General features: G+C 44.5%; 1 protein-coding gene across 1 annotated transcript in view; it reads left to right on the forward strand.

Annotated features, from left to right (window-relative positions):
* Nucleotides 1-20,580, forward strand: part of wdr18 (WD repeat domain 18) — a 32,627-nt gene extending 12,047 nt beyond the window's left edge. Inside the window, exons 5-10 of the mRNA XM_078168400.1 lie at nt 2,630-2,773; nt 8,973-9,037; nt 9,422-9,546; nt 19,539-19,696; nt 20,029-20,097; nt 20,355-20,580. Of these exons, the coding sequence (XP_078024526.1) occupies nt 2,630-2,773; nt 8,973-9,037; nt 9,422-9,546; nt 19,539-19,696; nt 20,029-20,097; nt 20,355-20,483 (690 nt within the window). The 3' untranslated portion in view covers nt 20,484-20,580. The remainder of the gene's footprint in view (nt 1-2,629; nt 2,774-8,972; nt 9,038-9,421; nt 9,547-19,538; nt 19,697-20,028; nt 20,098-20,354) is intronic.
* The last annotated feature ends 6,841 nt before the right edge of the window (nt 20,581-27,421 follow it).

The raw sequence follows: 27,421 nt of genomic DNA on the forward strand, positions 1-27,421 counted from the left end.
GAAAAAAAAAATGGACCTTCGAATGTTAAAATTGATATTCGATTGTAGAGAGAGAAAAAAACACCACCGCAGTTGTCCTCTTTGCGAGTGGGCGTTGGCCCGGGCTGCTGCACTGAAAGCACTGGACAAGCGGTTCTGCTCCCAGCTGTTGTCTCCGTCACCCGGCTTGACACATCCACTCGCGGCTCGTGCAGAAAATAGACCAGAGCTGGCCACGGAGCTGTGCGGCGCTTCGGGGCTCTTTGCAGCATTTCCGTGAGCAGTGTGGCCTGACGGGTCAGAGAGGGGGGGCGAGCGAGAGGTCCGCGGTCATTTCTAACGTAATGTTATAGATAATTGTTTTATGTGTTTTAATGTGTAGGTATGTAAATGTTTTCAAAGACGTTTATGTTGAAATAAAAATACCTACAAGTAGTTCTGTTTCCTTGTATTAATACATATACAAGTATGTTTCCTTGTATTAGTTTTCCTCTTGTGGACATAATGCGAAAAAAAAATTCGAATGGTTCGAACCTATGAGTTATTTTTAGAAGGAATATTCAAATGTCATTTTTGAGCAATTTTGACAGCCCTAGTAACTGATGATTGATCAATGACTGATGACTGATCAATAACTGATGACTGATCAGTAACTGATGACTGATCAATGACTGATGACTGATCAATAACTGACTGATCAATAACTGATGACTAATCAATGACTGCTGACTGATAAGTAACTGATGACTAATCAATAACTGATGACTGATCAGTAACTGATTACTGATCAATAACTGACTGATCAATGACTGCTGACTGATCAGTAACTGATGACTAATCAATAACTGATTACTGATCAGTAACTGATGACTGATCACTAACTGATGACTAATCAATAACTGATTACTGATCAGTAACTGATTACTAGGGATGTCCTGATCTGATATTCGGATCGGAATCGGCCACCGATATTAGCAAAAAATGGGCATCGGCATCAGATTGCATGGAAAAATGCTGATCCAAGAACTCCGCTGCAGGTTTTCCGGCCAGCCCAGCGCTCCGCGATTCAAGCAGTCCATTCCAGTGATCCGCTCCAGCTCTTACTATCAAGCCACCAGGCCAGCATGCAGACGGCAGACACACACGGAGGGTAGGGTAGGAAGAGTAGCGGTCAACTTAGCTAACTGACTATTTGTTTTCTGCTCTGGTTTTTTGAGAATGGTATTTTCATTTGGTTTACACTCTTACTGTTTAAGTAAAGAGCACTGATGGCATTGTTTTGGGCACAATTAGTGAAACTGGAGCCATGGATGGACTATTGCTTGTTTAAACAGTTGTACAATATTTTGTGCCTGTGCACCAGGCTGGCACTGACACTACTAAAATAACTGAAAAGGAAAGGCTGCATTGTTTGTTAAATGCCAACAATGTCTTGTGGTGTTAATCTTTTTTTTATTCATTAGGGGAGCAAAGCACAAGTGTGTGGAGTCTTGCTGCTATTTTAATTTCAGTGTTAGACATTTTAAAGATTTCTTGTGTTGATTTATTTTCTATTTATTAAGGGGCCAAAGCAAACCAGCTATATTTTTTATTTAATGTTAATGTTCAAGTTTAAAGTTTGTTTATTTAACCCTGTTAACAACAAACAGGTCAGTTTCTCATACCAACTGTTGTGGATCATTCTAACTAACCTGATTAAGTAGTTGTTCTTGTTAGAGTAATATTGCTTGATCAAACCTTTTCTAACATGACTGACAACAAAATAAGTGAATATGACTAATCAATAACTGATTACTGATCAGTAACTGATGACTGATTACAGATCAGTAACTGATGACTGATGACTGACAAACTGAGGCTGTTTGTTTTTATTTTGCTTGTGTTGTTAACGTGCACCTCTCGGTCACATCAGTCTGATGTACTGATCTGTGATAAGTTTAAGTTAAGTTTATTTACTTTATTAATCCCCCTTAGGGGAAATTCACTGTTTTCACTCTTGCTTGTCAATTACACACAGGTCCGAAAGACACACACATGCACAAACAGGACCTATACATGCACAGAGTGGAGAGATGTCAGAGTGAGGGGGCTGCCCTTGGTGAGGCGCCCCGAGCGGTTGGGGGGTTCGGTGCCTTGCTCAAGGAGGTGAACTGGCACCTCTCCAGCCACCAGTCCACGCTCCATATTTGGTCTGGACGGGGACTCGAACAGGCGACCCTCCGGTTCCCAACCCAAGTCCCTATGGACTGAGCTACTGCCGCCTACTGATCTGATTGTCCTAGCAGTATGAGTCTGTAAACAGCAACATGTTTATTATTGATGACATCACTTCCCCTTCCTGCTGACGTCTGCATGTTCACAGGGTAAATAAAAAACAGTTTCATAAGACAGAGGAACTTTGAGGCTGACGAGGATCAGACAGGCCCCCTGACCATACAGACACTGACTGGCGTACCTGTGCGTCAGGTGAGCATCAGCTGCTGCCACCCAGCTGGTTTGAACCAGGAGCATGTGATGATGTCACTGTGTAGATGACGTGTGCGGATAGAATGTTGGTCATGATGCGTCTGTGACATCCCGCGTTTGGTCAATGACACGTTTTAGGTCCAGTTACCTTAAATACTGTGTGTTTGTCCATCTGTCCTTCCAGGTATGGGAGCTGTCCTCAGGTGAGCTGCTCCTGTCCGTCCTGTTTGACGTGGAGATCATGTCTGTGACCTTTGACCCCTGCGAGTACTTCCTGTTCTGTGGAGGCAGCGATGGAAACATTTTCCAGGTGTCTCTGTGCAGCCAGGTGGGTCTCACTCCTCACTGTACGTCCTCTGTGTGACCCTTCTACATCTGATCCTAATGTCCCACCATCCTACATCCTACTGTCCCACCATCCTACTGTCCCACCATCCTACATCCTACTGTCCCACCATCCTACTGTCCCACCATCCTACATCCTAATGTCCCACCATCCTACTGTCCCACCATCCTAATGTCCCACCATCCTACATCCTAATGTCCCACCATCCTACTGTCCCACCATCCTACATCCTAATGTCCCACCATCCTACTGTCCTACCATCCTAATGTCCCACCATCCTACATCCTAATGTCCCACCATCCTACTGTCCCAACATCCTACTGTCCCAACATCCTAATGTCCCACCATCCTACATCCTACTGTCCCACCATCCTACTGTCCCACCATCCTACCTCCTACTGTCCCACCATCCTACATCCTATTGTCCCACTATCCTACATCCTACTGTCCCTACATCCTACTGTCCCTACATCCTACTGTCCCACCATCCTACTGTCCCACCATCCTACCTCCTACTGTCCCACCATCCTACATCCTATTGTCCCACCATCCTACATCCTACTGTCCCTACATCCTACTGCCCCTACATCCTGCTGTCCCACCATCCTACATCCTACTGTCCCACCACCCTACATCCTACTGTCCCACCATTCTACTGTCCCACCATCTTACTGTCCTACCATCCTACATCCTACTGTCCCACCATCCTACTGTTCTCCTTCCTACATCCTACTGTCCCACCATCCTACATCCTACTGTCCCACCATCCTACTGTCCTACATCCTATATGCTACTGTCCTACCCTCCTACAACCTACTGTCCCACCATTCTTCTGTCCTACATCCTTCTGTCCTACCGTCTTACTGTCCTCCCAACATACATCCTTCTCTTCTACCATCCTACATCCTACTGTCTGATATTCTACATTCTACTGTCCTACACCCTACTGTCCTACCCTCCTACATCCTACTGTCCCACCATACTTCTGTCCTACATCCTTCTGTCCTACCATCTTACTGTCCTACATCTCACTGTCCTCCCAACATACATCCTTCTGTCCTACCATCCTACATCCTACTGTCTGATATTCTACATTCTTCTGTCCTACACCCTACTGTCCTACATCCTATATCCTATTGTCCTACATACTAGTGTCCTACATCCCACCATCCTGCATTTTACCAAGTTAAACCCATCCTGTGTCTCAGGTCCTTCATTTAGTCCAGCCTTACACAGAGACTCAAGAGTTCATCAGTCAGTTTGTCCTTGTTTTTTTTTAGATGTTAATGAGCTTGTTAATCAGAGACGCTCTGTCTGCTCCCAAAATATTAATCAATCAATCGATTTTATTCATAAAGCCCAATATCACAAATCACAATTTGCCTCACAGGGCTTTACAGCATATGACTTCCCTCTGTCCTTATGACCCTCACAGCTGATCAGGAAAAACTCCCCCAAAAAAAACCCTTTAACGGGGAAAAAAATTGTAGAAACCTCAGGAAGAGCAACTGAGGAGGGATCCCTCTTCCAGGATGGACAGATGTGCAATAGATGTCGTACAGAACAGATCAACATAATAAATTAACAGTAATCCGCATGACACAATGAGACAGAGAGAGAGAGAGAGATGCAGGACAGACGGTAATGACAGTAGCTTACAACAACATTAATGAAAGTAATAATACTATAATTATAGTTCTGGCTACTGTGGTACAATATGTTGAAAGTATATATTAATAATATCTGGCAGTATACATGTGTCAATCATATGTGTAGAATAACAATAGAAGTATGACTAATGATAACAGCAGCAGCAGGAGGCATCTGGCAGGACCACGGCAGCAGCACAACCACACACGTCACGCTATCCAGGCACCGCTGTGATATGAGTTAATCTGAGAGACAGTGGAGCACAAAGGCTCCGGAGAAGAAGCCGAGTTAGTGACATGCAGTACAGCCGAGTTAGCAAGATGCAGTAATAGAATACGAGAGAAGGAGAGAAGGTGCCCGGTGTATTATAGGGGGTCCTCCGGCAGACTAAGCCTAAGTCAGCCTAACTAGGGGCTGGTACAGGGCAAGCCTGAGCCAGCCCTAACTATAAGCTTTATCAAAGAGGAAAGTCTTAAGTCTAGTCTTAAATGTGGAGACGGTGTCTGTGTGTGTAGTCTGTCTACAGCCTGGTTGTGGCGGTGACGTTAAGTCATGTGACTGTGGTGTAGTCTGTTTACGGCCTGGTTGTGGCGGTGACTAGGGTTGGGTACCGTTCATAATTGAACCGATACGGTCCCGGTATCTGGAATTCAGTACCGGTACCAAACCCTACATTATTTCAGTACTTTTTAACCCTTTGGGCCCTAGGACTTTTTGGGGTATTTTTACTGCCTTTTACTTTTAAGCTCATATCACAGTCATTCTAAAGGCTACATACACATGCTATATCTTGTTTTTTTTTTCAGAACAATCTGGGCTAACCAGATTTGCCATCATTTCATGTTCTTCTATGTGCCTGTATTTTATATTAATTTTTATATCAATGAAAATAACAAATCTGTGTGCCTAAATTCTTACATTTTTACATGTATCTCACCATAGCAAGTTGGAAGTTGACATATTGTGCCATATATGAAGAGGGGAGACTCTGGAATCTGGCAATATAAGAACCATGATGCTGGGACATTCTGTCACTTCACAGTTGTCCAAAACATGTGGGTTGTGCCAGGCGGACATGATTGCCAGTATTTTTTCATTATTGCAAGAAATTCCATTGACTCATTCACAAGTCAAAAATGTGTTTTATCTGAAAGAAACATGCAGTATTTACATCTAAGATCATAGAAAAATAGTCAACCAAGTGCAATGATGTCCTCCAAGATAATATTTGTTCTTCAGTTTCAGTTATATATTGGGGAGACATTTTGGGCATTGGTGGGGGGGGGGCACGTGTCCCCCTCAATGTATATGGTGACTATGGCCCTGTCAGCATGCATAATTAAGCTGCAGTTGGGTGTGCAAAGGTGAAATGCGCTTGTCTTGTCATACAAAGTTTGATGGAGTGTCAACTGGACAATATGGAGATATTTGCATCTTGAAACCTGGACTACAAATGTGGATAGACAGGGAGAAACACACACAAGCCTAAGACGTGGTAAGATACGATATTCCTCACTATATGAAGTGACTGATAACAAGATACAGTACAGGCCAAAAGTTTGGACACACCTTCTCATTCAATGCGTTTTCTTTATTTTCATGACTATTTACATTGTAGATTCTCACTGAAGGCATCAAAACTATGAATGAACACATGTGGAGTTATGTACTTAACAAAAAAAAGGTGAAATAACTGAAAACATGTTTTATATTCTAGTTTCTTCAAAATAGCCACCCTTTGCTCTGATTACTGCTTTGCACACTCTTGGCATTCTCTCGATGAGCTTCAAGAGGTAGTCCCCTGAAATGGTTTTCCAACAGTCTTGAAGGAGTTCCCAGAGGTGTTTAGCACTTGTTGGCCCCTTTGCCTTCACTCTGCGGTCCAGCTCACCCCAAACCATCTCGATTGGGTTCAGGTCCGGTGACTGTGGAGGCCAGGTCATCTGCCGCAGCACTCCATCACTCTCCTTCTTGGTCAAATAGCCCTTACACAGCCTGGAGGTGTGTTTGGGGTCATTGTCCTGTTGAAAAATAAATGATCGTCCAACTAAACGCAAACCGGATGGGATGGCATGTCGCTGCAGGATGCTGTGGTAGCCATGCTGGTTCAGTGTGCCTTCAATTTTGAATAAATCCCCAACAGTGTCACCAGCAAAACACCCCCACACCATCACACCTCCTCCTCCATGCTTCACAGTGGGAACCAGGCATGTGGAATCCATCCGTTCACCTTTTCTGCGTCTCACAAAGACACGGCGGTTGGAACCAGAGATCTCAAATTTGGACTCATCAGACCAAAGCACAGATTTCCACTGGTCTAATGTCCATTTCTTGTGTTTCTTGGCCCAAACAAATCTCTTCTGCTTGTTGCCTCTCCTTAGCAGTGGTTTCCTAGCAGCTATTTGACCATGAAGGCCTGATTGGCGCAGTCTCCTCTTAACAGTTGTTCTAGAGATGGGTCTGCTGCTAGAACTCTGTGTGGCATTCATCTGGTCTCTGATCTGAGCTGCTGTTAACTTGCGATTTCTGAGGCTGGTGACTCGGATGAACTTATCCTAATCAGAGCAAAGGGTGGCTATTTTGAAGAAACTAGAATATAAAACATGTTTTCAGTTATTTCACCTTTTTTTGTTAAGTACATAACTCCACATGTGTTCAGTCATAGTTTTGATGCCTTCAGTAAGAATCTACAATGTAAATAGTCATGAAAATAAAGAAAACGCATTGAATGAGAAGGTGTGTCCAAACTTTTGGCCTGTACTGTATGTATCATGGGTTGTAAAGAAATTCGTCAGGTTTTTATTTTGTAGGCAATTGATCTGGATTTATAGCGTGATGGGATGACAGCACAATGATGTGTGTGCTCCTGCGCTTTCATGTGATATGCGTGGCATTTCTGTGCGAGGCTGCATTCGCGAGTAATCCATCCAAGAGTAATGTGTGTGCAAAGCTGTATGAAAGCTCTGTTATACATAATTTTATTGTAAATTTATCAGTTTTTTTTCGCTGTGAAAACATTGGATTACTGGCAAGTGCTCTGTCTTGTTGGAAAGCTACAGTTCTGCTGTTTCCGCTGATATGCATGGCTTCTCGCTATGATGCACGGTCGCAGAGAAAATCCACAGAGAAGAACGGATGTGAATTTGGACGTACTATGCGTCGTTTGGGCCCAAAGTCTAAACTTCTCATTTTCAACATTTTATTGAGAACATTTAGGAACAGTGCTGCACGTTAACTTTTGTCTGCACATTTTTTTTGTCACCATTGTTGCTGAGTCTGAGGTGCAAGTCATGCGCTCTCGCTCCGCCTCCACCTCAGGTACCGAAATTTGGCACCGATTCATTTTAAGTGAATCGGTACTTGGTAGTACCGACGTGAATTGGTACCAAGTACAAAAAGTACCAAGTTAAGTCATGCGATCGTGGTGTAGTTCGTTTATGGTCTGGTTGTGGTGGTGACGTTAAGTCATGCGACCGTGGTGTAGTTCGTTTATGGTCTGGTTGTGGCAGTCACGTTAAGTCATGCGACCGTGGTGTAGTTCGTTTATGGTCTGGTTGTGGCAGTCACGTTAAGTCATGCGACCGTGGTGTAGTTCGTTTACAGTCTGGTTGTGGCAGTCACGTTAAGTCAACAAACAACAAACAGTTGTGATTTGTTCTCCACGGAACCACAGCTCCTGATGATGTCTCTCAGTCACATGACTCCACCAGCTGCTACCGCTTCCTGTCACACCATCACATATGATCCATCATGGCTGCGCCCCGAACACGGGCCGGCTCCTAACCTTTGGATTGACACCTTACAGAGCCAATAGGAGGTCCCGGTGCTGCTGTGGCCTCAACAACCAATCACACCCTGAGCTGAAGGAACATATGTCCTGTAGTTTAGAGGTATTTAAAGAGCCTCTGATTGGCTGACCTCACTCAGAGGATTGTGGGTGTTGTAGTCAGTGGCAGCAGAGTTTAACCCCTTGTTGTCCCCACAGACTGTTGTCCATGTAGAGACATGTCCACCTGACCTGTCCTCTGCTGTTGTCAGGGTAACAACAGTGTTTCATCATTGTCAGATCCTGAACTCACAAAATCTAGTTCTAGCATGACCTCTCGGACCTGCCAGTGCTCCCAGTGCTCCCAGTTCTACCAGTGCTCCCAGTTGTAACAGCTCTCCCAGAGTTACCAGTACCCCCAGTGCTCCCAGTTCTCCCAGTTCTCGCAGTCCTCCCGGTTCTCCCAGTTCTCCCAGTCCTTGCAGTCCTCCCAGTGCTCCCAGTCCTCCCAGTGCTCTGACTCAGTGACTGGAGCTCTGACAGTGATTCTGACTCTCAGATCAGATCATGTATCAACATGGACTAAAAAAGGAACAGGTCCAGGTCTCAGTCTGGGGACGACTGGGGTACACGGAGACTTGAGGAGGAGCTTCAGGTGGATATTATGGGATGTTTAGAGGAAGAAGACCTTGAAGAGGAAACTGAGGAGCTGCTGTTTGTGTCGATGAACATTTGGTGTTTGAAGTGTTTGTGTTTCATCTGCAGAGTCTCAGTCAGGATAAAGCGTTCCAGTCCGACAGCGAAGGGAACCAGGTCTTTAAAGGACACAGGTGAGACCAGGACAGGTGTGGACCTGATCAACGACTTTGTTCCATTAAGGTGAAGATGAAGCAGTGAACTGGTTTAATGTGAGTGTGGTGACAGGATGAATCTGTATTCATTAATTCATTCACAACCAACCAAACTCTGACTGATTCAGCTCAGACTTCATATTTCCTCCAATCAGAGAATAGAGAACAGACTCCGCCCCCGTCAGACAAAAATCTGAACAAACACCAAACTTCGGATTCTTTAAAACTCTGCGAGATCTGGTCTGGTCTGGTTTGGTCTAATCTGGTCTGATCTGATCTGGTCTGATCTGATCTGATCTGATCTAATCTGGTCAGGTCTGATCTGGTCTGGTCTGGTCTAATGTCAGTCTGAATGTGTCTCAGGAACTTGGTGACGTGTCTCTCGGTGTCGATAGACGGGATGCTCCTCCTCTCCGGGTCACATGATGAAACTGTCCGACTGTGGGACATTCAGAGCAAACAGAGCATCCGGTGCCTCGCCCACAAAGGTAAGCCACGCCCCCTTGTCATGACATCAACAATAACAAAATCAAAACAACCAATCAGACGGTGTTCAGACCGTCAAGATAAAATAAAACTTTATTCATCATGACAGACGTCGTTCCACAGCTGCACACATGATAGATAACAAACAGGTACACAACAACATAAACAGGTACACAACAACATACAGGTGAACGAAATATAAACAGGTACACAACAACATACAGGTGAACGAAATATAAACAGGTACACAACAACATACAGGTGAACGAAATATAAACAGGTACACAAAAACATACAGGTGAACAAAATATAAACAGGTAAACAACAGCATATAGGTAAGTGACATACGAAGAGGTAAACGGGTCACTAATTGTTAACTTGTGTCTCAGAGGATCAAAGATCGATCAGTAATTATCAATAATAATAATTTGACTGAATTTAAATGAACTGATCAAAGGTCAGCTCATCTGTCCTCACTGACCCATCACTCTGTCGGTCTGATGACAATTATTACACATGATGATGATGATGATGATGAAGCTCCTCTGAATATGTCACATAAAGACTTTATAGTAACGTGATGTTACTATAACCAGCACTGCTTACAGTAAACTGCACCATGGACACTTTATGGACACCATAATAAGCATAACTGTCCCCCATGTTGTTGTGTATTTGCACATTCAATATTCACTTTGCACTAAATATGTTCACTTTAACCCACTGCTCACTTTTTATTCACTGCTCATTATTACTATTATTATTATTTAGTGCTGTTTCTTGTATTTTTGTACTCTATTTGCATGCCTAGTTTGTTTTTACGTTTTTTAAATATTGAAATCTTTAATCTGACTCTTTCCCCTTGACTGCTGTACCACTGGAATTTCTCAATTGTGGGATCAATAAAGGTGTATCTTATCTTAAAAACTGACGACGTCTGTCTGAAATGTTTCATGTCTGTTTCCTGGTCACAGGTGATTGACTGAAACAGACTATTACATCATGTTTAAATCATGTGTTTAATAACGTGAATCATGTGTTCAGCGTGTGACTCGTGAATAGTGTGTGAATCATGTGTTCAGCGTGTGACTCGTGAATAGTGTGTGAATCACGTGTGCAGTGTGTGACTTGTGTTCAGTGTGTGAATTGTGTTTTCAGTGTGTGACTCGTGAATAGTGTGTGACTCATGTGATCAGCGTGCGAATCATGTGAATAGTGTGTGACTCGTGATCAGCATGCGAATCGTGTACAGCGTGTGAATCATGTGTTCAGCGTGTAAATCATGTGTTCAGTGTTTGAATCATGTGTTCAGTGTGTGAATCATGAGATTAGTGTGCGAATCGTGTTGAGGGTATGAATCATGTGATCAGCATGTGAATCATGTGATCGGTTTGTGAATCATGTGTTCAGTGTGTAAATCATGTGATCATCATATGAACCGTGTTCAGTGTGTGAATCATGTGTTCAGCATGTGAATCATGTGTTCAGTGTGTGAATCATGTTCAGTATGCCAATCATGTTCAGCATGTGAATCATGTGTTCAGTGTGTAAATCATGTGATCATCATATGAATCGTGTTCAGTGTATGAATCATGTGTTCAGCTTGTGAATCATGTGATCAGCGTGTGAATCATGTGTTCAGTGTGTGAATCATGTTCAGTATGCCAATCATGTTCAGCGTGTGAATCATATGTTCAGCTTGTGAATCATGTGTTCAGTGTGTAAATCATGTGATCATCATATGAATCGTGTTCAGTGTGTGACTCGTGATCAGCGTGTGAATCATGTGTTCAGTGTGTAAATCATGTGATCATCACATGAATCGTGATCAGTGTGTGACTCGTGTTCAGTGTCTGAATCATGTGATCAGCATGTGAATCATGTGTTCAGTGTGTAAATCATGTGATCATCATATGAATCGTGATCCGTGTGTAAATCATTGTGTTCAGTGTGTGAATCGCGTTCAGCGTATGAATCATGTGTTCGGTGTGTAAATCATGTGATCATATGAATCGTGTTCAGTGTGTGACTCGTGTGTTCAGTGTGTAAATCATGTGATCATCATATGAATCGTGTTCAGTGTGTGACTCGTGATCAGCATGTGAATCATGTGTTCAGTGTGTAAATCATGTGATTAGTTTGTGAATCATGTATTCAGTATGCCAATCATGTTCAGTGTGTTAATCATGTGTTCAGCTTGTGAATCGTGATCAGCGTGTGAATCGTGTTCAGTGTGTGAATCGTGTTCAGTATGCCAATCATGTTCAGCGTGTGAATCATGTGTTCAGTGTATAAATCATGTGATCATCATATGAATCGTGATCAGTGTGTGAATTATGTGTTCAGCTTGTGAATCATGTGATCAGTATGCCAATAATGTTCAGCGTGTGAATCATGTGTTCAGCTTGTGAATCGTGATCAGCGTGTGAATCATGTGTTCAGTGTGTAAATCATGTGATCCTCATATGAATCGTGTTCAGTGTGTGAATCATGTGTTCAGCTTGTGAATCATGTGATCAGTATGCCAATCATGTTCAGCGTGTGAATCATGTGTTCAGTGTTTAAATCATGTGTTCATCAAATGAATCGTGTTCAGTGTGTGAATCATGTGTTCAGTATGCCAATCATGTTCAGTGTGTGAATCGTGTTCAGTGTGTAAATCATGTGTTCAGCGTGTGAATCATGTGTTCATCATATGAATCGTGTTCAGTGTGTGAATCATGTGTTCAGCGTGTGAATCTCGTGTTCAGTGTGTGAATCGTGTTCAGTGTGTTAATCATGTGTTCAGCGTGTGAATCGTGTTCAGTGTGTAAATCATGTGATCCTCATATGAATCATGTTCAGTGTGTGAATCATGTGTTCAGCTTGTGAATCATGTGATCAGTATGCCAATCATGTTCAGCGTGTGAATCATGTGTTCACTGTGTAAATCATGTGATCATCACATGAATCGTGTTCAGTATATGAATCATGGGTTCAGCTTGTGAATCGTGTTCAGTGTGGGAATCATGTGTTCAGTGTGTAAATCATGTGATCATCATATGAATCGTGTTAAGCGTGTGAATCATGTGTTCAGCTTGTGAATCGTGATCAGTATGCCAATCATGTTCAGCGTGTGAATCATGTGTTCACTGTTTAAATCATGTGATCATCACATGAATCGTGTTCAGTATATGAATCATGTGTTCAGCTTGTGAATCATGTGATCAGCGTGTGAATCGTGTTCAGCGTATGAATCATGTGTTCAGTGTGGGAATCGTGTGTAAATCATGTGATCATCATATGAATTGTGTTCACTGTTGTGAATCATGTTCAGCTTTTGAATCATGTGATCAGCGTGTGAATCATGTGATCAGCGTGTGAATCATGTGTTCAGTGTGTGAATCGTGTTCAGTGTGTGAATCATGTGATCATCATATGAATCGTGATAAGTGTGCAAATCGTGTTCAGCTTGTGAATCGTGTTCAGTATGCCAATCATGTTCAGCGTGTGAATCATGTGTTCAGTGTGTAAATCATGTGATCATCATATGAATCGTGTTCAGTGTGGCAATCATGTGTTCAGTATGGGAATCATTTGTTCAGCGTGTGAATCATGTGATCAGTAGGGCTGTAGTCTCCTGGTCGACTAGTCGATTATTTGGTCGCTACGCTCTCATCCGACCAAATTCTCATTAGTCGAATAATCGCCGTGTTACTTTCATAAGGAGAAAAGTGCTACATCAACAGCTTTCCAGGATTAATCAATTATTTCCTGCGGCGGGGGGACAGGCTAAGTTACCTGTGAAAATGGGAGTGTTTTCAAAACACCTCCGTTGCTTACAGAAAGTTGGACGTGCCCACCGTCACGCTCAGTGTCACAGTGACGCAGACCTCCTGTCTGTCTCTGTAAGCTGACACCATTTCCCTCAGTGGAAACGAAGCTTGTATTTACTTGTATTTCACAGATAAGAAACAATAAATTGTGAAGACAGTAAAGCCTCCACTAAAATAGCATTTTAAGTCGTGTGTGATTTATCCTACAGAGATTTATCCTGGCTTCATATGAGCAGAGGAAATCTCTGCTCGTCGCTAGGCTAATGTATACCATGTAAAATGGTTGTTATCAGGTCAGCTGATCAGCTTCAGTTACCATGGTGATTCACTGATTCATTTTTCACCCTTGTACAACAGTAACCAGTCTGATTCCAAAAACAAAATCATCACTGATTCATTCAGCTATGAGTGAATGATTATTGATGTATTGATCAGGTGTAGATCAGGCTGAATCAGACTTGATGTCAATCAGCAGGTGATGTCACCTCTGTGAAGATGTCATCTTTCGTCTCTGCTGCAGCTGGTTTATTAATGAAGCTCCGTCTCTGAGGAGCTTTTACTTCCTTCTCATTCATAATAACTGATGCTGCTGCGGCCGACAGGAACATGAAGAAGAAACGCCTTGCCGTGATCATGACTGGCACTTTGTAATTAACCAAATCCTCTCTGAGCTGACGGCATCCTCACTTCAAACGGACTGTCACGAGATGATAATCCCTCCTCTGGCTGGACGGATGGACTCGTGGTTGTCCCCCGCCTCCATCACGTTTCCGGACAAAGAACCAGACTGAGTGTTAAAAGAAAAAACTTCATCCTCCGTGACGGCAGCTCTTCAAACCGATTCGTCTCAGCTGAGCAGATTCAGCTGCTCCACATTCGTCTGCACATCAGGAAACCGCCAGAGGAACCACGACCGGTTCCTTTAAATCACATTCTGAGTGTGTGGGGATGGAACACCACCACAGAGACAGAGCTGTGACATCACTGAAACAGTGGAACATTACCGACTTCTGTTCTGGACATCTCAACCGCGTCTCATCAGATGAACCACTGCTGATGAAGATCATGTGACATGACTGAAAGCTTCAGGACTGTAAACGACCCTCAGACAGACAGAACGTCACAGTGATGTCACAGAGACAATCAGTAAAATAAAATGTTTCAGGTTCATTAAAGTCTCTTTAAAACATTAATAATTAACATGTTACAGAACAAAATGTGTTCGTCTGAAAGTTAGAATTTAAACTAAGTGAAAATCGTGTGTGTGGAAACAGACTGTGGTTCAGTTCAGCGCTCTGATGTCTGCGGTGTCTTTGTCTACTCAGGTGTCAAAATCCCTCCTGCTGTTACTTAGAAACGTCCGTCAACAGCATAACAGCTCCGCCCCCTCACTCTACGACCAGCTGTGACAACAGCTGAATCGCACTGAAAACACTTGAACACTACACACTGCCTTAAACAACCTGACTGAGGACGCCTGAAGGCAACACGGGTGTTTTCTGTCGAAGTATCTGCAGTTTGCTGGCAGCTCTTCAGCCTCAAACACTCTCGGTCTGATTGATGTGTTCAGATATATCTAGCTGATGTGTTCAGGTGTGTTAAAATATGTCCAGGTGATGTGTGTTAAGATATATCCAGGTGATGTGTTCAGGTGTTTTAAGATATGTCCAGGTGATGTGTTCAGGTGTTTTAAGATATATCCAGGCAATGTGTTAAGATATATCCAGGTGATGTGTTCAGGTGTTTCACGATATATCCAGGTGATGTGTTCAGGTGTGTTAAGATATATCCAGGTGATGTGTTCAGGTGTGTTAAGATATGTCCAGGTGATGTGTTCAAGTGTGTTAAGATATATCCATGTGATGTTTTCAGGTGTTTTAAGATATATCCAGGTGATGTGTTCAGGTGTGTTAAGATATATCCAGGTGATGTGTTCAGGTATGTCCAGGTGATGTGTTCAGGTGTGTTAAGATATGTCCAGGTGATGTGTTCAGGTGTGTTATGATATGTCCAGGTGATGTGTTCAGCTGTGTTATGATATGTCCAGGTGATGTGTTCAGGTGTCTTAAGATATATCCAGGTGATGTGTTCAGGTGTCTTAAAATGTGTTGAGGTGTGTTGAGATATAGCCAGGTGATGTGTTCAGGTGTGTTAAGATATATCCAGGCGGTGCGTTCAGATGTGTGAAGATATATCCAGGCGGTGCGTTCAGGTGCGTCAGTGTAAACAGTACTGCAGATCTCAGAGTATCTGCAGTGTGCTGGCAGCTCTTGAGCCTCAGACACTCTCAGGCTGAGTTATGTCTCCATGTTGGACCACGTTGGGACCATTAGTGTGATTCCAGCAGCTGCAGCCAAGCAGACAATCAATATTTGTAATTTAGTGGGAGATAATTGGCCCGTATCTAAAACCACAACAAGCAGGAAGTGGACTCGGACTCTGCGGTCCAATCCTTCGCCATCTGTCTCAGAACCTGTTTTATTTCCCTGATTTACAACATGTTGGACATGTCCGAGACAGAACCTTTTAACCACGTGATCAACCCGACCTGAAATGACCTGACACAACATTTAGGAGAGAGGACACATCAGAGGACAGAGGACATGCCTCAGTGTCCAGCCTGCAGTCTGAAACATATAAATTCATATTTAAAGAAGAATGGAGAAGTTTAGTCTTCAGCAGCTCGTCTCTGTCTCCCTGTGAATTAATCATGGTGTGCAGTCGTGGCGAGCGTGGTTTCAATGACCCGCTCTGATGTTAATGGAGGGGGTGTGTCCTCAGCCTGTTTGTGTCCTCGTCTCATGGCGTGGTGTGTTCACTGTGTCACAGCTGCAGGTGAACTTCCTGCTTCACCTCACAGTTTGGCGTTTCAAACCATAAATTAGAAATTATAGTTTTGTTTTTATCTGACACAATCGAAAGCACTACAGTAAATTAAATAAGTCAGATGACGAAGAACAGGAAGACCACTGATGAAGGTGGAGAAGAGTGACGGCCCCAAACAGCCTCCCTGTGGAACGCTACATTTTCATGTTTAAACATGTGAAAACAACCCCATCATAAAACACGTCAGCAGCCCGCGGTGTGTTCAGGAACTTTGAATATTCATCCAGCCATTTATCATCCGATTGGTCCGAATTTTTATTCACTGCGTTTTTACTGATGTTTCACTGTTTGTTCCATCTGTGATGTCACCACTCGTGTCACACCTCAGTGTTTGATTCTGTCTCAGCGCTGACAGATTTTATCAGACCACAGAGGGACAGAAGACAGGAGACAGAGGGATGTGGTGTTCTGTAAACCCTACACCTCTGAGACAAATTGATCTGTGATATTGATCTTTACAAATAAATAAAGTTGAAGTTTTTTTGGGGGTTCCTTCAGTCATTACTGCAATCTTCATGTTCCTCTGCGGCTCACCATCACGCTGGAGGAAATCTGAGGGAATTTTTTTTTCTTTTTTTTTTTTTTTTCTAAAGATATTTTTTGGGGCATTTTTAAGCCTTTAATCGATAGAACAGATGAGCGTGAAGGGGGGAGAGAGAGAGAGGGAAAGACATGCAGCAAAGGGCCACAGGTCGGAGCTGAACCCGGGCCGCTGCAGCAGCAGCCTTGTATATCTTGTATATGGGGCGCCTGCTCTACCACTAAGCCACCGACGTCCCGTGAGGGAATTTCTTTGAAAAGTCCCCAGACAGGAAGTTGGAGTGACAGCAGGCGGAGACTGGCGTTGCAGGTGGAGGCTGGCGCAGCAGGCGGGGGCTGGCGCAGCAGCAGGCGGAGGCTGGCGCAGCAGGCGGTGGAGGCTGGCGTTGCAGGTGGAGGCTGGCGCAGCAGGCGGGGGCTGGCGCAGCAGCAGGCGGAGGCTGGCGCAGCAGGCGGTGGAGGCTGGCGTTGCAGGTGGAGGCTGGCGCAGCAGCAGGCAGGGGCTGGCGCAGCAGGCGGAGGCTGGCGCAGCAGGCGGTGGAGGCTGGCGCAGCAGCAGGCGGTGGAGGCTGGCGCAGCAGGCGGTGGAGGCTGGCGCAGCAGCAGGCAGGGGCTGGCGCAGCAGCAGGCGGAGGCTGGCGCAGCAGGCGGTGGAGGCTGGCGCAGCAGCAGGCAGGGGCTGGCGCAGCAGCAGGCGGAGGCTGGCGCAGCAGGCGGTGGAGGCTGGCGTTGCAGGCGGAGGCTGGCGCAGCAGCAGGCAGGGGCTGGCGCAGCAGCAGGCGGAGGCTGGCGCAGCAGCAGGCGGAGGCTGGCGCAGCAGCAGGCAGGGGCTGGCGCAGCAGCAGGCAGGGGCTGGCGCAGCAGCAGGCGGAGGCTGGTGCCGGGAGAGTCCACAGACTAAAATCAGCTGTGTTGTGGAGGTTGTGTCTGTGTGAGCGGCAAGAAATTGACTCCCACATGTTGTTCCCTTGCTGTGATTGTTGGCATGAAATGAGTCTGGCAGAGCGTCACCGTATCACCGTGTGAGCTCGTCACCGCGTCAGCTGGCTGCTGACTTACTAATTGAAGGCGGAGCTCCGAGCTGTCTGTGTCTTTGGCGACTTTCTGATGAGCTGCTGAAGCTGCAGGTTCATTTCTTTATGTCACACAGGTCATTCATGTTCCAACATACGTTCAATTGTAAAACCTGTGTTGGCAAGCTGTGGACATTTAAAGCACGAATTCTTCCAGAACAACCTGTGGCTAAAAGACTGGTCACAGCGGATTGACACCGTGAAAAGTTCCTGCAGGACAGACACCACCATCTCATCCAACCATGACACACGTCAGGTTATCAACATGCTGAACGTGTTCCTGTTAGCAGCATCTGCTCCACTGCTAACATCACGAGTCATCTAATAAATTATATCATTTAAAATTTTACTATGAGTCCCAGTGGAAAAAAACCCTAAAAACCATTAGATAAGGAGTATAAGTAGTCACATAGTATTGCACATGCTCGGCCTCCGTACAAGACAAAATAACATCTCCAGGTGTCAGCGACCAAACATCGTTACCCTTGACTTCATGAATTTGGAAATTGTTTGACCTCAAAATCGTAATCGCGATCACCAGACGATTAATTGCACAGCTTTAGTCTGAACTCTGTCGAGTGTCGTCGTGACTCGTCAGGTGACCTGGGTAAGATCAGCTGTGATGACGCTGAGTGAAGATCTTATTATTGTTTATTTGTTTACTCTGCGGTCGGTCGGACCATTCAGTCGGGTTGGACCGGTCGGCTGAATACCAACGACATCTCGCTGCAGCACGAAGAACCTTTCAATCAAATCTGAAGATGCAGAGTCTTTAAAGGGACACTTTGCTCATTTTAACTAGCTCTGATGATTGTTTCCCTCCGTCCAATACAGAACCCTAACCCATCCAGAGACGAGGCCCCGCCCACCACCTCTTTGTCTCAGACCCTGACAGAGACCTGATCAAACGTTAAAACTAATCAGAGCTGATCGCTTATCAATAACAATTCTGTTTCTGTGTGTAGGACAGGACTGTACTGAGACACTGGGCTGTAGGACAGAGGACCGTACTGAGACACTGGGCTGTAGGACAGAGGACCGTACTGAGACACTGGGCTGTAGGACAGGACCGTACTAAGACACTGGGCTGTAGGACAGAGGACTGTACTGAGACACTGGGCTGTAGGACAGAGGACCGTACTGAGACACTGGGCTGTAGGACAGGACTGTACTGAGACACTGGGCTGTAGGACAGAGGACCGTACTGAGACACTGGGCTGTAGGACAGAGGACCGTACTGAGACACTGGGCTGTAGGACAGAGGACTGTACTGAGACACTGGGCTGTAGGACAGAGGACCGTACTGAGACACTGGGCTGTAGGACAGAGGACCGAACTTAGACAGCGGGCTGTAGGACAGAGGACCGAACTTAGACAGCGGGCTGTCCTGTGGGGGGTGTTGTCTGGTTGATCCTCGCTGCCTTCAGACTCTGCCCTCATCCTCACTCAGCTGATGTCACAGGTCAGCTGACAGCCGATTAGTCTGTCGAAGGTTTTGTTGGATTGATCAGGTCACCAAGTTGCTCCAACAGGAAATGACTCATCTCCGACGTCTCAATAATCAATCAATAAACAGTTTGGTCAGCTCATTGATCGACGCTGATGTTCTTGTCTGACCTGCACTCCTGTGCTAGACTGAATTATTACCTGAATGACATCACTTCCGTTCTGTGTATTCAGGTCCAGTGACGAACGCCGTCATCATGGCAGCTCCCGCTAACATGTTCCTGCCCGACAGTCGGCCCGCCGTCCCTCTGCCACGCTTCAGCCGACACCTGCATGCCTCTGAGGGCGGAGAATCCGGAGAGGTGTGTGTCCGACTTGGACGCTACACACAGGTGAGTCATCAGGAGGTGACGTCGGGAGGCGTGATGATGACGTTCAATCGGCACTTTATTTTGTAAACTGGAAGCTGAGCTGTAGAAGAGACCGCTTGTCTTCAGAGAACCATCAATAAATCAATAATCAATACATCCACTGTGGAGCTGATTGGTTAACGATCAGTTAGCTCAGTGGTTTTCAACTTGGGGTCGAGCCCCCTGGGAGGCCACAGGATATGTGTGAGGGGGCAGGACATCCTGAACAGACAGGAAGCACTGGGCTAACTGCTAACATGCTAACTCCAATAAGGCTGAATTCTTATTTTGAAAGGTTCTTCCTGTGTTTTCAGGAGGAGGAGGAGACTTACCTGCAGAAAGCTGATAGGCTGAACTCTCTGATGAATGCTGTGACCGACAAGGTGAGAGGGGACGGGGCTTCACACGTCCATCGGGTGTCACCTGATGGACGTGTGACTCAGGTGACTCAGGTCAGACTTGGTCAGGTGACTCAGGTCAGATGAGGTCAGGTGACTCAGGTCAGATGAGGTCAGGTGACTCAGGTCAGATGTGTGTGTGCATGTGCGTGTGTTTGGTCACCTGATGACTCAGTGTGCGGAAACATGGCGGACTGGGACCAGTGAAACCAGTGTAACATGTTATGCTTGTTGTGTTTCAGTCCGTGTTTGGTGACGGCGAGAACACGAAGGTTCGAGTTGCTGAGCTTGAAGAGGAAGTTCAGACTCTGAAGAAGGTCAACAAAGATCTGTATGACTTCTCCAGTCAGCTGCTCACCAAACCCACATAAACACACACACACACACACACACAGATGTACACATATATTTGAACACTCTGTGATGGTTTACGTTGTCAGAAAATAAAGGACTTTTGTTTTGGTAGTACTTCCTGTCTGGTGTGTGTTGCCTCAGCTCACTGTGGTTTCAGGTGTCGCACACGTTTCCTTCCTGCTGCTCCACACGCTCTCATGTTTATGACGCCGCCACCGGAGGCATAACGTGTTCTGGTTGTCTGCCTGTCCCTCTTTCCGTCCGTCCGTCCCTCTGTCTGCCTGTCCGAACACTTTGAGCGAGTTTCTTTTAAATTTCACACAAACGTCCACTGAAGAATAAACTGATCAGATTTTTGGAGGTCAAAGGTCAGTGTGACCTCACAGAACATGTTTTTGTCCTTAACTGAAGAATTCATTCACTAATTCTGACTAAACTTGACACAAATGTCTAACAGGATAAAATAATGAAGGTCAAAAGGTCAAAGGTCAGCTTGACTGTGACATCATCATGTTTTAACATCATATCTCAGGAACAGAAGGGGAGACATTTGGTCAGATACTGAATTGGTGACTCTAATCTTGAAACTGTGCTGATTGTATAGATCTTCTGTGTGTGAAGCATCCATGTTTTCACTGACATGGATGGAGACTGTCAGAGACACTGGACTGGTGGGCGGAGTCATACAACCACAGGGTGGACTGGTGGGCGGAGTCATACAGCCACAGGGTGGACTGGTGGGTGGAGTCATACAACCACAGGGTGGACTGGTGGGCGGAGTCATACAACCACAGGGTGGACTGGTGGGCGGAGTCATACAACCACAGGGTGGACTGGTGGGTGGAGTCATACAACCACAGGGTGGACTGGTGGGTGGAGTCATACAACCACAGGGTGGACTGGTGGACGGAGTCATACAACCACAGGGTGGACTGGTGGACGGAGTCATACAACCACGGGGTGGGCTGGTGGACGGAGTCATACAACCACGGTGGGCTGGTGGGAGGAGTCATACAACCACGGTGGGCTGGTGGACGGAGTCATACAACCACGGTTGGCAGAGTCACAACCATGGGACAGGCTGGTGGAGGGAGTCATACAACCACGGAGCAGTGGGCAGAGTCATGATCACTTATGATACGGTTAAGCGAGCAGACGATGGCAGAGGATTTAGTGAAAGTCAGAGTGGGCGTGTCCTCGGCACCTCAGAATTAGACGTTTACAGGAAGCAGGTCCTTGCTTGCGGATGTTGCCATGTTGCACCGCCATTGAACTGTTTGTTTGTGAAATCGCTGCAGTGACACGACTGCTGTCGGACACGCACAGTGACCTGGAGACATCGCGGCTCTGTCACAGACTCCGCCTCTTCCAGTCCGTCTTCAGTTCCATTCAGCTCCACGTCTCCACCATCGCTTCGCCCCCATCGACTGCATCACTGAAATCACATCCTGAGCTGTGACTCATCATCATCGCCACCATCATCGGCATCAGATCCACCCATGACTCCTCCCTCTGCATCAAAGCATCGTAATTATTATTATTATTATTATCAATATTGTTATTATCAATAGTGTCTGAACAATGTGAGTAATATGTTGCTTAGTTATCAATTTAGCACACCTTTTGATGACTGAAAGACCTCTCTCCATAACTGCAACAGTTCTTTCAATGTGCTTTGACCACTTCAATCTACAGTCTAATGTCACTCCGAGAAGTTTGGTTTCCTCAACCTGTTCTACGGGCACTCCCTGTATAGACAAATTTAGCTTTGGTTTATCTTTGAGTCTGAAATTAATCCAAATACTATACTTTTTGTTTTTGCTAGATTAAGAGCCAACTTATTGCTCAGTGCCCATCTCACAACTAATTGTAGTTCCCTACTCAGAGAACTTGACAATTCTCCAATTGATGCTGCCGGTAAGTATATTGTTATGTCATCTGCATACATAACTGCTCTTGCTTGATGTAGAACAAAAGGAAGGTCGTTAGTGAAGATAGAGTATAATGATGGACCCAAGCAGCTGCCCTGTGGTACACCACATGGTAGCTCTTTTACATCTGAAAAACTCCCATTATAAAATACATATTGTTTCCTGTTTGATAACTGTCAAACCAGCTTATTGTATGAGATGCAAATTTGTAACATTTCAATTTATCCAACAGCAGTTTCAATCAATCAATCAATTTTATTTATAAAGCCCAATATCACAAATCACAATTTGCCTCACAGGGCTTTACAGCATACGACATCCCTCTGTCCTTTGGACCCTCACAGCTGATCAGGAAAAACTCCCCAAAAAACCCTTTAACAGGGAAAAAAACGGTAGAAACCTCAGGAAGAGCAACTGAGGAGGGATCCCTCTTCCAGGACGGACAGACGTGCAATAGATGTCGTACAGAACAGATCAGCATAATAAATTAACAGTAATCTTTATGAGACAATGAGACAGAGAGAGACAGAGAGAGAGAGACAGAGAGAGATGCAGGTAATGACAGTAGCTTACAACAACATTATTGAAAGTAATAATATTATAGTTATAGTTCTGGCTACTGTGGTACAATATGTTGAAAGTATGTATTAATATCTGGCAGTATACATGTGTGACAATAGTCATACATAGTCTCGGAGAAGAAGCCGAGTTAGTGACATCCAAGTTTATGGTCCAGTATGTCAAAGGCTGAGCTAAAATCTAACAGTACTGCTCCTACTACATTGTTATTATCAGTATATTTAAAACAGTCATCTGACATCTGCGTTAATGCAGTTCCAGTCCAATGCCCTTCATGATATGCATGTTGAAAGTCTGTGATTAAATTGTTTTCTTTAAAGAAACGTTGTACTTGTTCACAGCCTATCTTCTCTAGCAGCTTGCTTAGAATTGGTAGCAGACTGAACGGTTGATTGTTTTTACCACTAAATCCCACTTTTGCGTCTTTCTGTAGAGGAATCACCTTTGCCTGTTTCCATGCTAAGGGAAAGACACCATTTACTATGCTGGAGTTAAAAATGTGGCAGACAGGTCCAGCCAGAAGTTTACCATCGAAGTTATCCTCTCGGTTTGTCAGAGCTTAAAGTTTGTAAATGCTTTTCCACTTGTTTTATATTTACTTTTACTAATTCAAATTTCAATGAGGAATTATTCATTATTACAGCTGTGTTTGAGGTTAGATAGCTACTATCTGAGGACAGGTCATGAATTTTGCCTCTAATAGTTAGAATTTTGTCATTAAAAAAGCTCATAAAATCATTACTGCTAAGGGCTAAAGGAATACAAGGCTCAATAGAGCTTTGGCTCTCAGTCAGCCTGGCTACAGTGCTGAAAAGAAACCTGGGGTTATTTTTGTTTTCTTCTATTAATGCTGAGTAATAGTTTGCTCTGGCATTGCGGAGGCCCCTCTTATAAGTTTTGAGACTGTCTGTCCAGATTAAACGAGATTCTTCCAGTTTGGTTAATCGCCAATTCCTTTCAAATTTTCACGATATTTGTTTTAACTTACAGGTTTGAGATTTATACCAAGGAGCGAACTTTCTTTGTTTTGTTAACTTCTTTTTAAGAGGAGCTACAGAGTCAAGTGTTGTTCACAGCGAGCCTACGGCGCTATCAACAAAATGATCAATTCGGGAGAGGTTAAAGTCGGTACAGGAAACTTCTGTTACTGAAGGACTTGGTATTGAATTTAACGACGCAGGAATCATTTCCTTAAATTTTGCGACAGCACTATCTGATAAACATTTAGTATAGTAACTGTTGCTGAGTGGCGTGTAATCGAGTAAAAAGAAATCAAAAGTAATCAGATAATGATCCGATAGCGAGGGATTGTGTGGAAAGACTGTTAGGTTATCAATTTCAATTCCATACATCAAAACTAGATCGAGGGTATGGTTTAAGAAAATCATATTGTTTGTCAATCAGCTGTGGCAACTGTGTCCCTCATTTAGAGTGTTTAGTTCAGATAGTCACTAAAACTGTCTTGACAGTCCAACTGTCTGACAGCTCTTGGTTTTCTGTTTAAATAAATCAAACAGTCTTAACACCTTCACATCAGACCACTTCTTCCTCTTGATTTGTGACACAGTCTGCCTCAGTAACGTCCACACTGAGTCCACCAGACATTGTCTTTCTGTTATCAACCTCCCCAACAAGAATGTGTCATCTTCACATTGTGTGAAGTTTGTTTTTTTACCCTTTCTTGCTACATTAGCCGTGCTCTGCTTCCTGCTGTTTCTTGTTCATGAATATTAATTCAGTGTGTTTCACTGCCCATTTAAAGGCACCTGTGGGCGGGGCTCACCTGCACCACATTTTGAGTTGATTGTGATTTATAAAGGGAAACATGTGTGGGACATGTGTGCGCATTGTGTTGTAAATCAGGATAATTCTGTGCATTGTTCATACTTCACCTTTTGTCAACTTTCCTGCACACAGTTTTATAAATGAGGCCCCTGGCTGTGACAACAGCGAAGAATTGCCACAACACAATTTAAATAATTGTGTTCACGTATCAAACTGGCGTCTTCAGACAATATCTCATGGGCAGAGATTCGCTGGCGGTCACCATCATTTTGGCGAGGCTTGATCAGTCTGACATTGTCAACATATAAACGCTGCGGTGACGCTCGGCTGTGATTCATCATAAAGACCCATCAGATGGTAGACCCGCCCCTGTTACATCTGTGACGGACTGATCTCCTGCAGCGGTTATTTTTAACCTTGAAGAAATGAAGCATGTCGAGCTGAGGGAGTCGCTCGCTGACAGGTGTTCATGAAAAGAGCACAGCTGTGAGATTAAGATTATAATCTGAGTGGAAAGACACATTACAGATATTACAACCTGGATTAAAGTCACAGATTACCCCACCCACCCACCCCAATCCCACAACTTTATTTAACACACCAACAACAACGAAAAACAACAACCTGCTGTCTACGTACGGAGATGAGCCTGTCAGACAGAGAGCAGGGCCAAATCCTGTCAAATACTGTCACTGTGTTGTAGGAGGAAGTGTGAGGGTGCGTCTGTGTGTATGTGTGTCTGTGTCTGTGTCTGTGGATAAACCTTAAAAAACAACCTGTGAGTCGGAGCTTGCCGTCACACACACGTTCTGCGGTCCTGAACCTTTAGACTGTCATCTGAAGACCGACGTGTCCTCACAGAGACAACGGTTCAAGTGGACAGACAGTGGAGATAATATGCTGCTGATGACATCAAAAATATGATAAATTGATGTAAATGTGACATTTAAAATGAAAAACAAAAATGTTGGTTTAAAAATTAATCTGTGAAGAATTAGCATTTATTATCTTGTAATAATGAGTTTAGTTTGATCTTCAGATCATCAGGATGAGACACCTGCTCAACAACAGCAACTGATGTCTTGCGTCCTCGCAGTCCTGTCATGTTAATAATGTGTGTGTAGTTCCTGAGCTGCAGGTGTCTCACCTGGCAGCTGTAGCTCCGCCTCTATTTACGTGATCATGATCAGAGCTGGAGGACACATCACAAGGCTTCACAAGGTTTTCCTCACATTTCTTTTAGTGCTTTAGTTTTGCCTCCATGGCGAGCTGCTTGATTGGCTCATTTCATGCTGCATTTCTATTGGTTGGTTAGTAGACGTAGGTGGTGACAGCATCACACTGTCAGAGTTTGATCCCAGGCTGTCTTTGATCACAGACCGTGACAACGACCATCCTTGACCCTCTCTGACTGTGTGACATAGGACCACCGTGTTAGAGCCACGCCAAAGATATCAACACGTTTCTTTACCGCTGGTCGTCTTCAGTCTGGGACAGACCAGAGTCACACAGTGTGCACCAACTGGATTTTAGATGAATCCTGTTTTCTTCCTGAAACTGTAGTTCCATTTTCTTCTTCGTGTTGTTCTCTGACTGATACTGACCTGCAGGTAGATTTATTTATTGAAGAAACAAGACAAAACAGAAACAAAACAGGGACAGTGCATATTGATGATAACATTTACATGTAAAGCTGCAAGATTATAGCCAGTGGCTAATTTCCATCTTTAGTCCCTGGGGGCAGGTTCATGTTAAGATAATAAAAGTACAGTAGTCAGATAAACAATAAGCATAAAACCGTGTACTCTTGACAGAACCAGAATTTGGGGAGCCACATAGGCGTAATTTATGGGGTGGATGGGTGGGTTGTAGTCCACCCAATAATCCAAACCACCCACCACAACCCCCCAATATCATATCATAATTATTGATAATGAATGTTAAAGCTGCCTTGTGGAGTTTTTACATATAAACCAATGTCCGTTACATTACAGCTACTGCCAAACGAGTTATTAGGATGATCATTAAACAACAGTCTCTGGTTTGCTTAGAAGCGCTATTGCCTCTCAGGAGCGACATTCCCGCGGTGTCGCACAGGAAATGACACATTTGACATAGAGTTCAAAGAGCGCATGCGCAGTTGGAAATGTCGGAGACGACGAGGCTAGCAGAGGAGCTACTGAAAGATGTCTGAAAACCCAAACAAACGGCCCAGGAAAGCTTCCGAAGCCTCTGGAGCTGGTCCCGCTGATCCTCCCCAACCTCCCCGACGTTCAGAAGAAGGAGAAAAGGCAAAACGAGAGAGTGACAAACGCAGAAATCAAACCAGAGTAAAGCCTGTTTCACACAGAATGTGCAAAGCGCAGCCCTCCGCCGACGAACCCATTCATTGTGTATGTGCTATCATGGCGCAAGAGCTGTCTGTATATTTGTTCATATAAAATAAAACAACGAAAATTTTTGGGTGGTAAATAGGTGTGTCATTTAGCTTTAACTCTGACCTCTGGATATATAAAGCAAAAAGCTAACGTTAGCATTTTGAAGAGGGATGGACAAGACTGAGGCTGCAAGGTTATACGTCTGTGGACATCCACTAACAGCTTATCAACTAGTGTCAAAATACACATTCATGCAGCATTATATAAACGAAAAAAACAAAA

Source organism: Epinephelus lanceolatus, chromosome 6, assembly GCF_041903045.1.
Source record: "Epinephelus lanceolatus isolate andai-2023 chromosome 6, ASM4190304v1, whole genome shotgun sequence".
NCBI lineage: Eukaryota > Metazoa > Chordata > Actinopteri > Perciformes > Serranidae > Epinephelus > Epinephelus lanceolatus.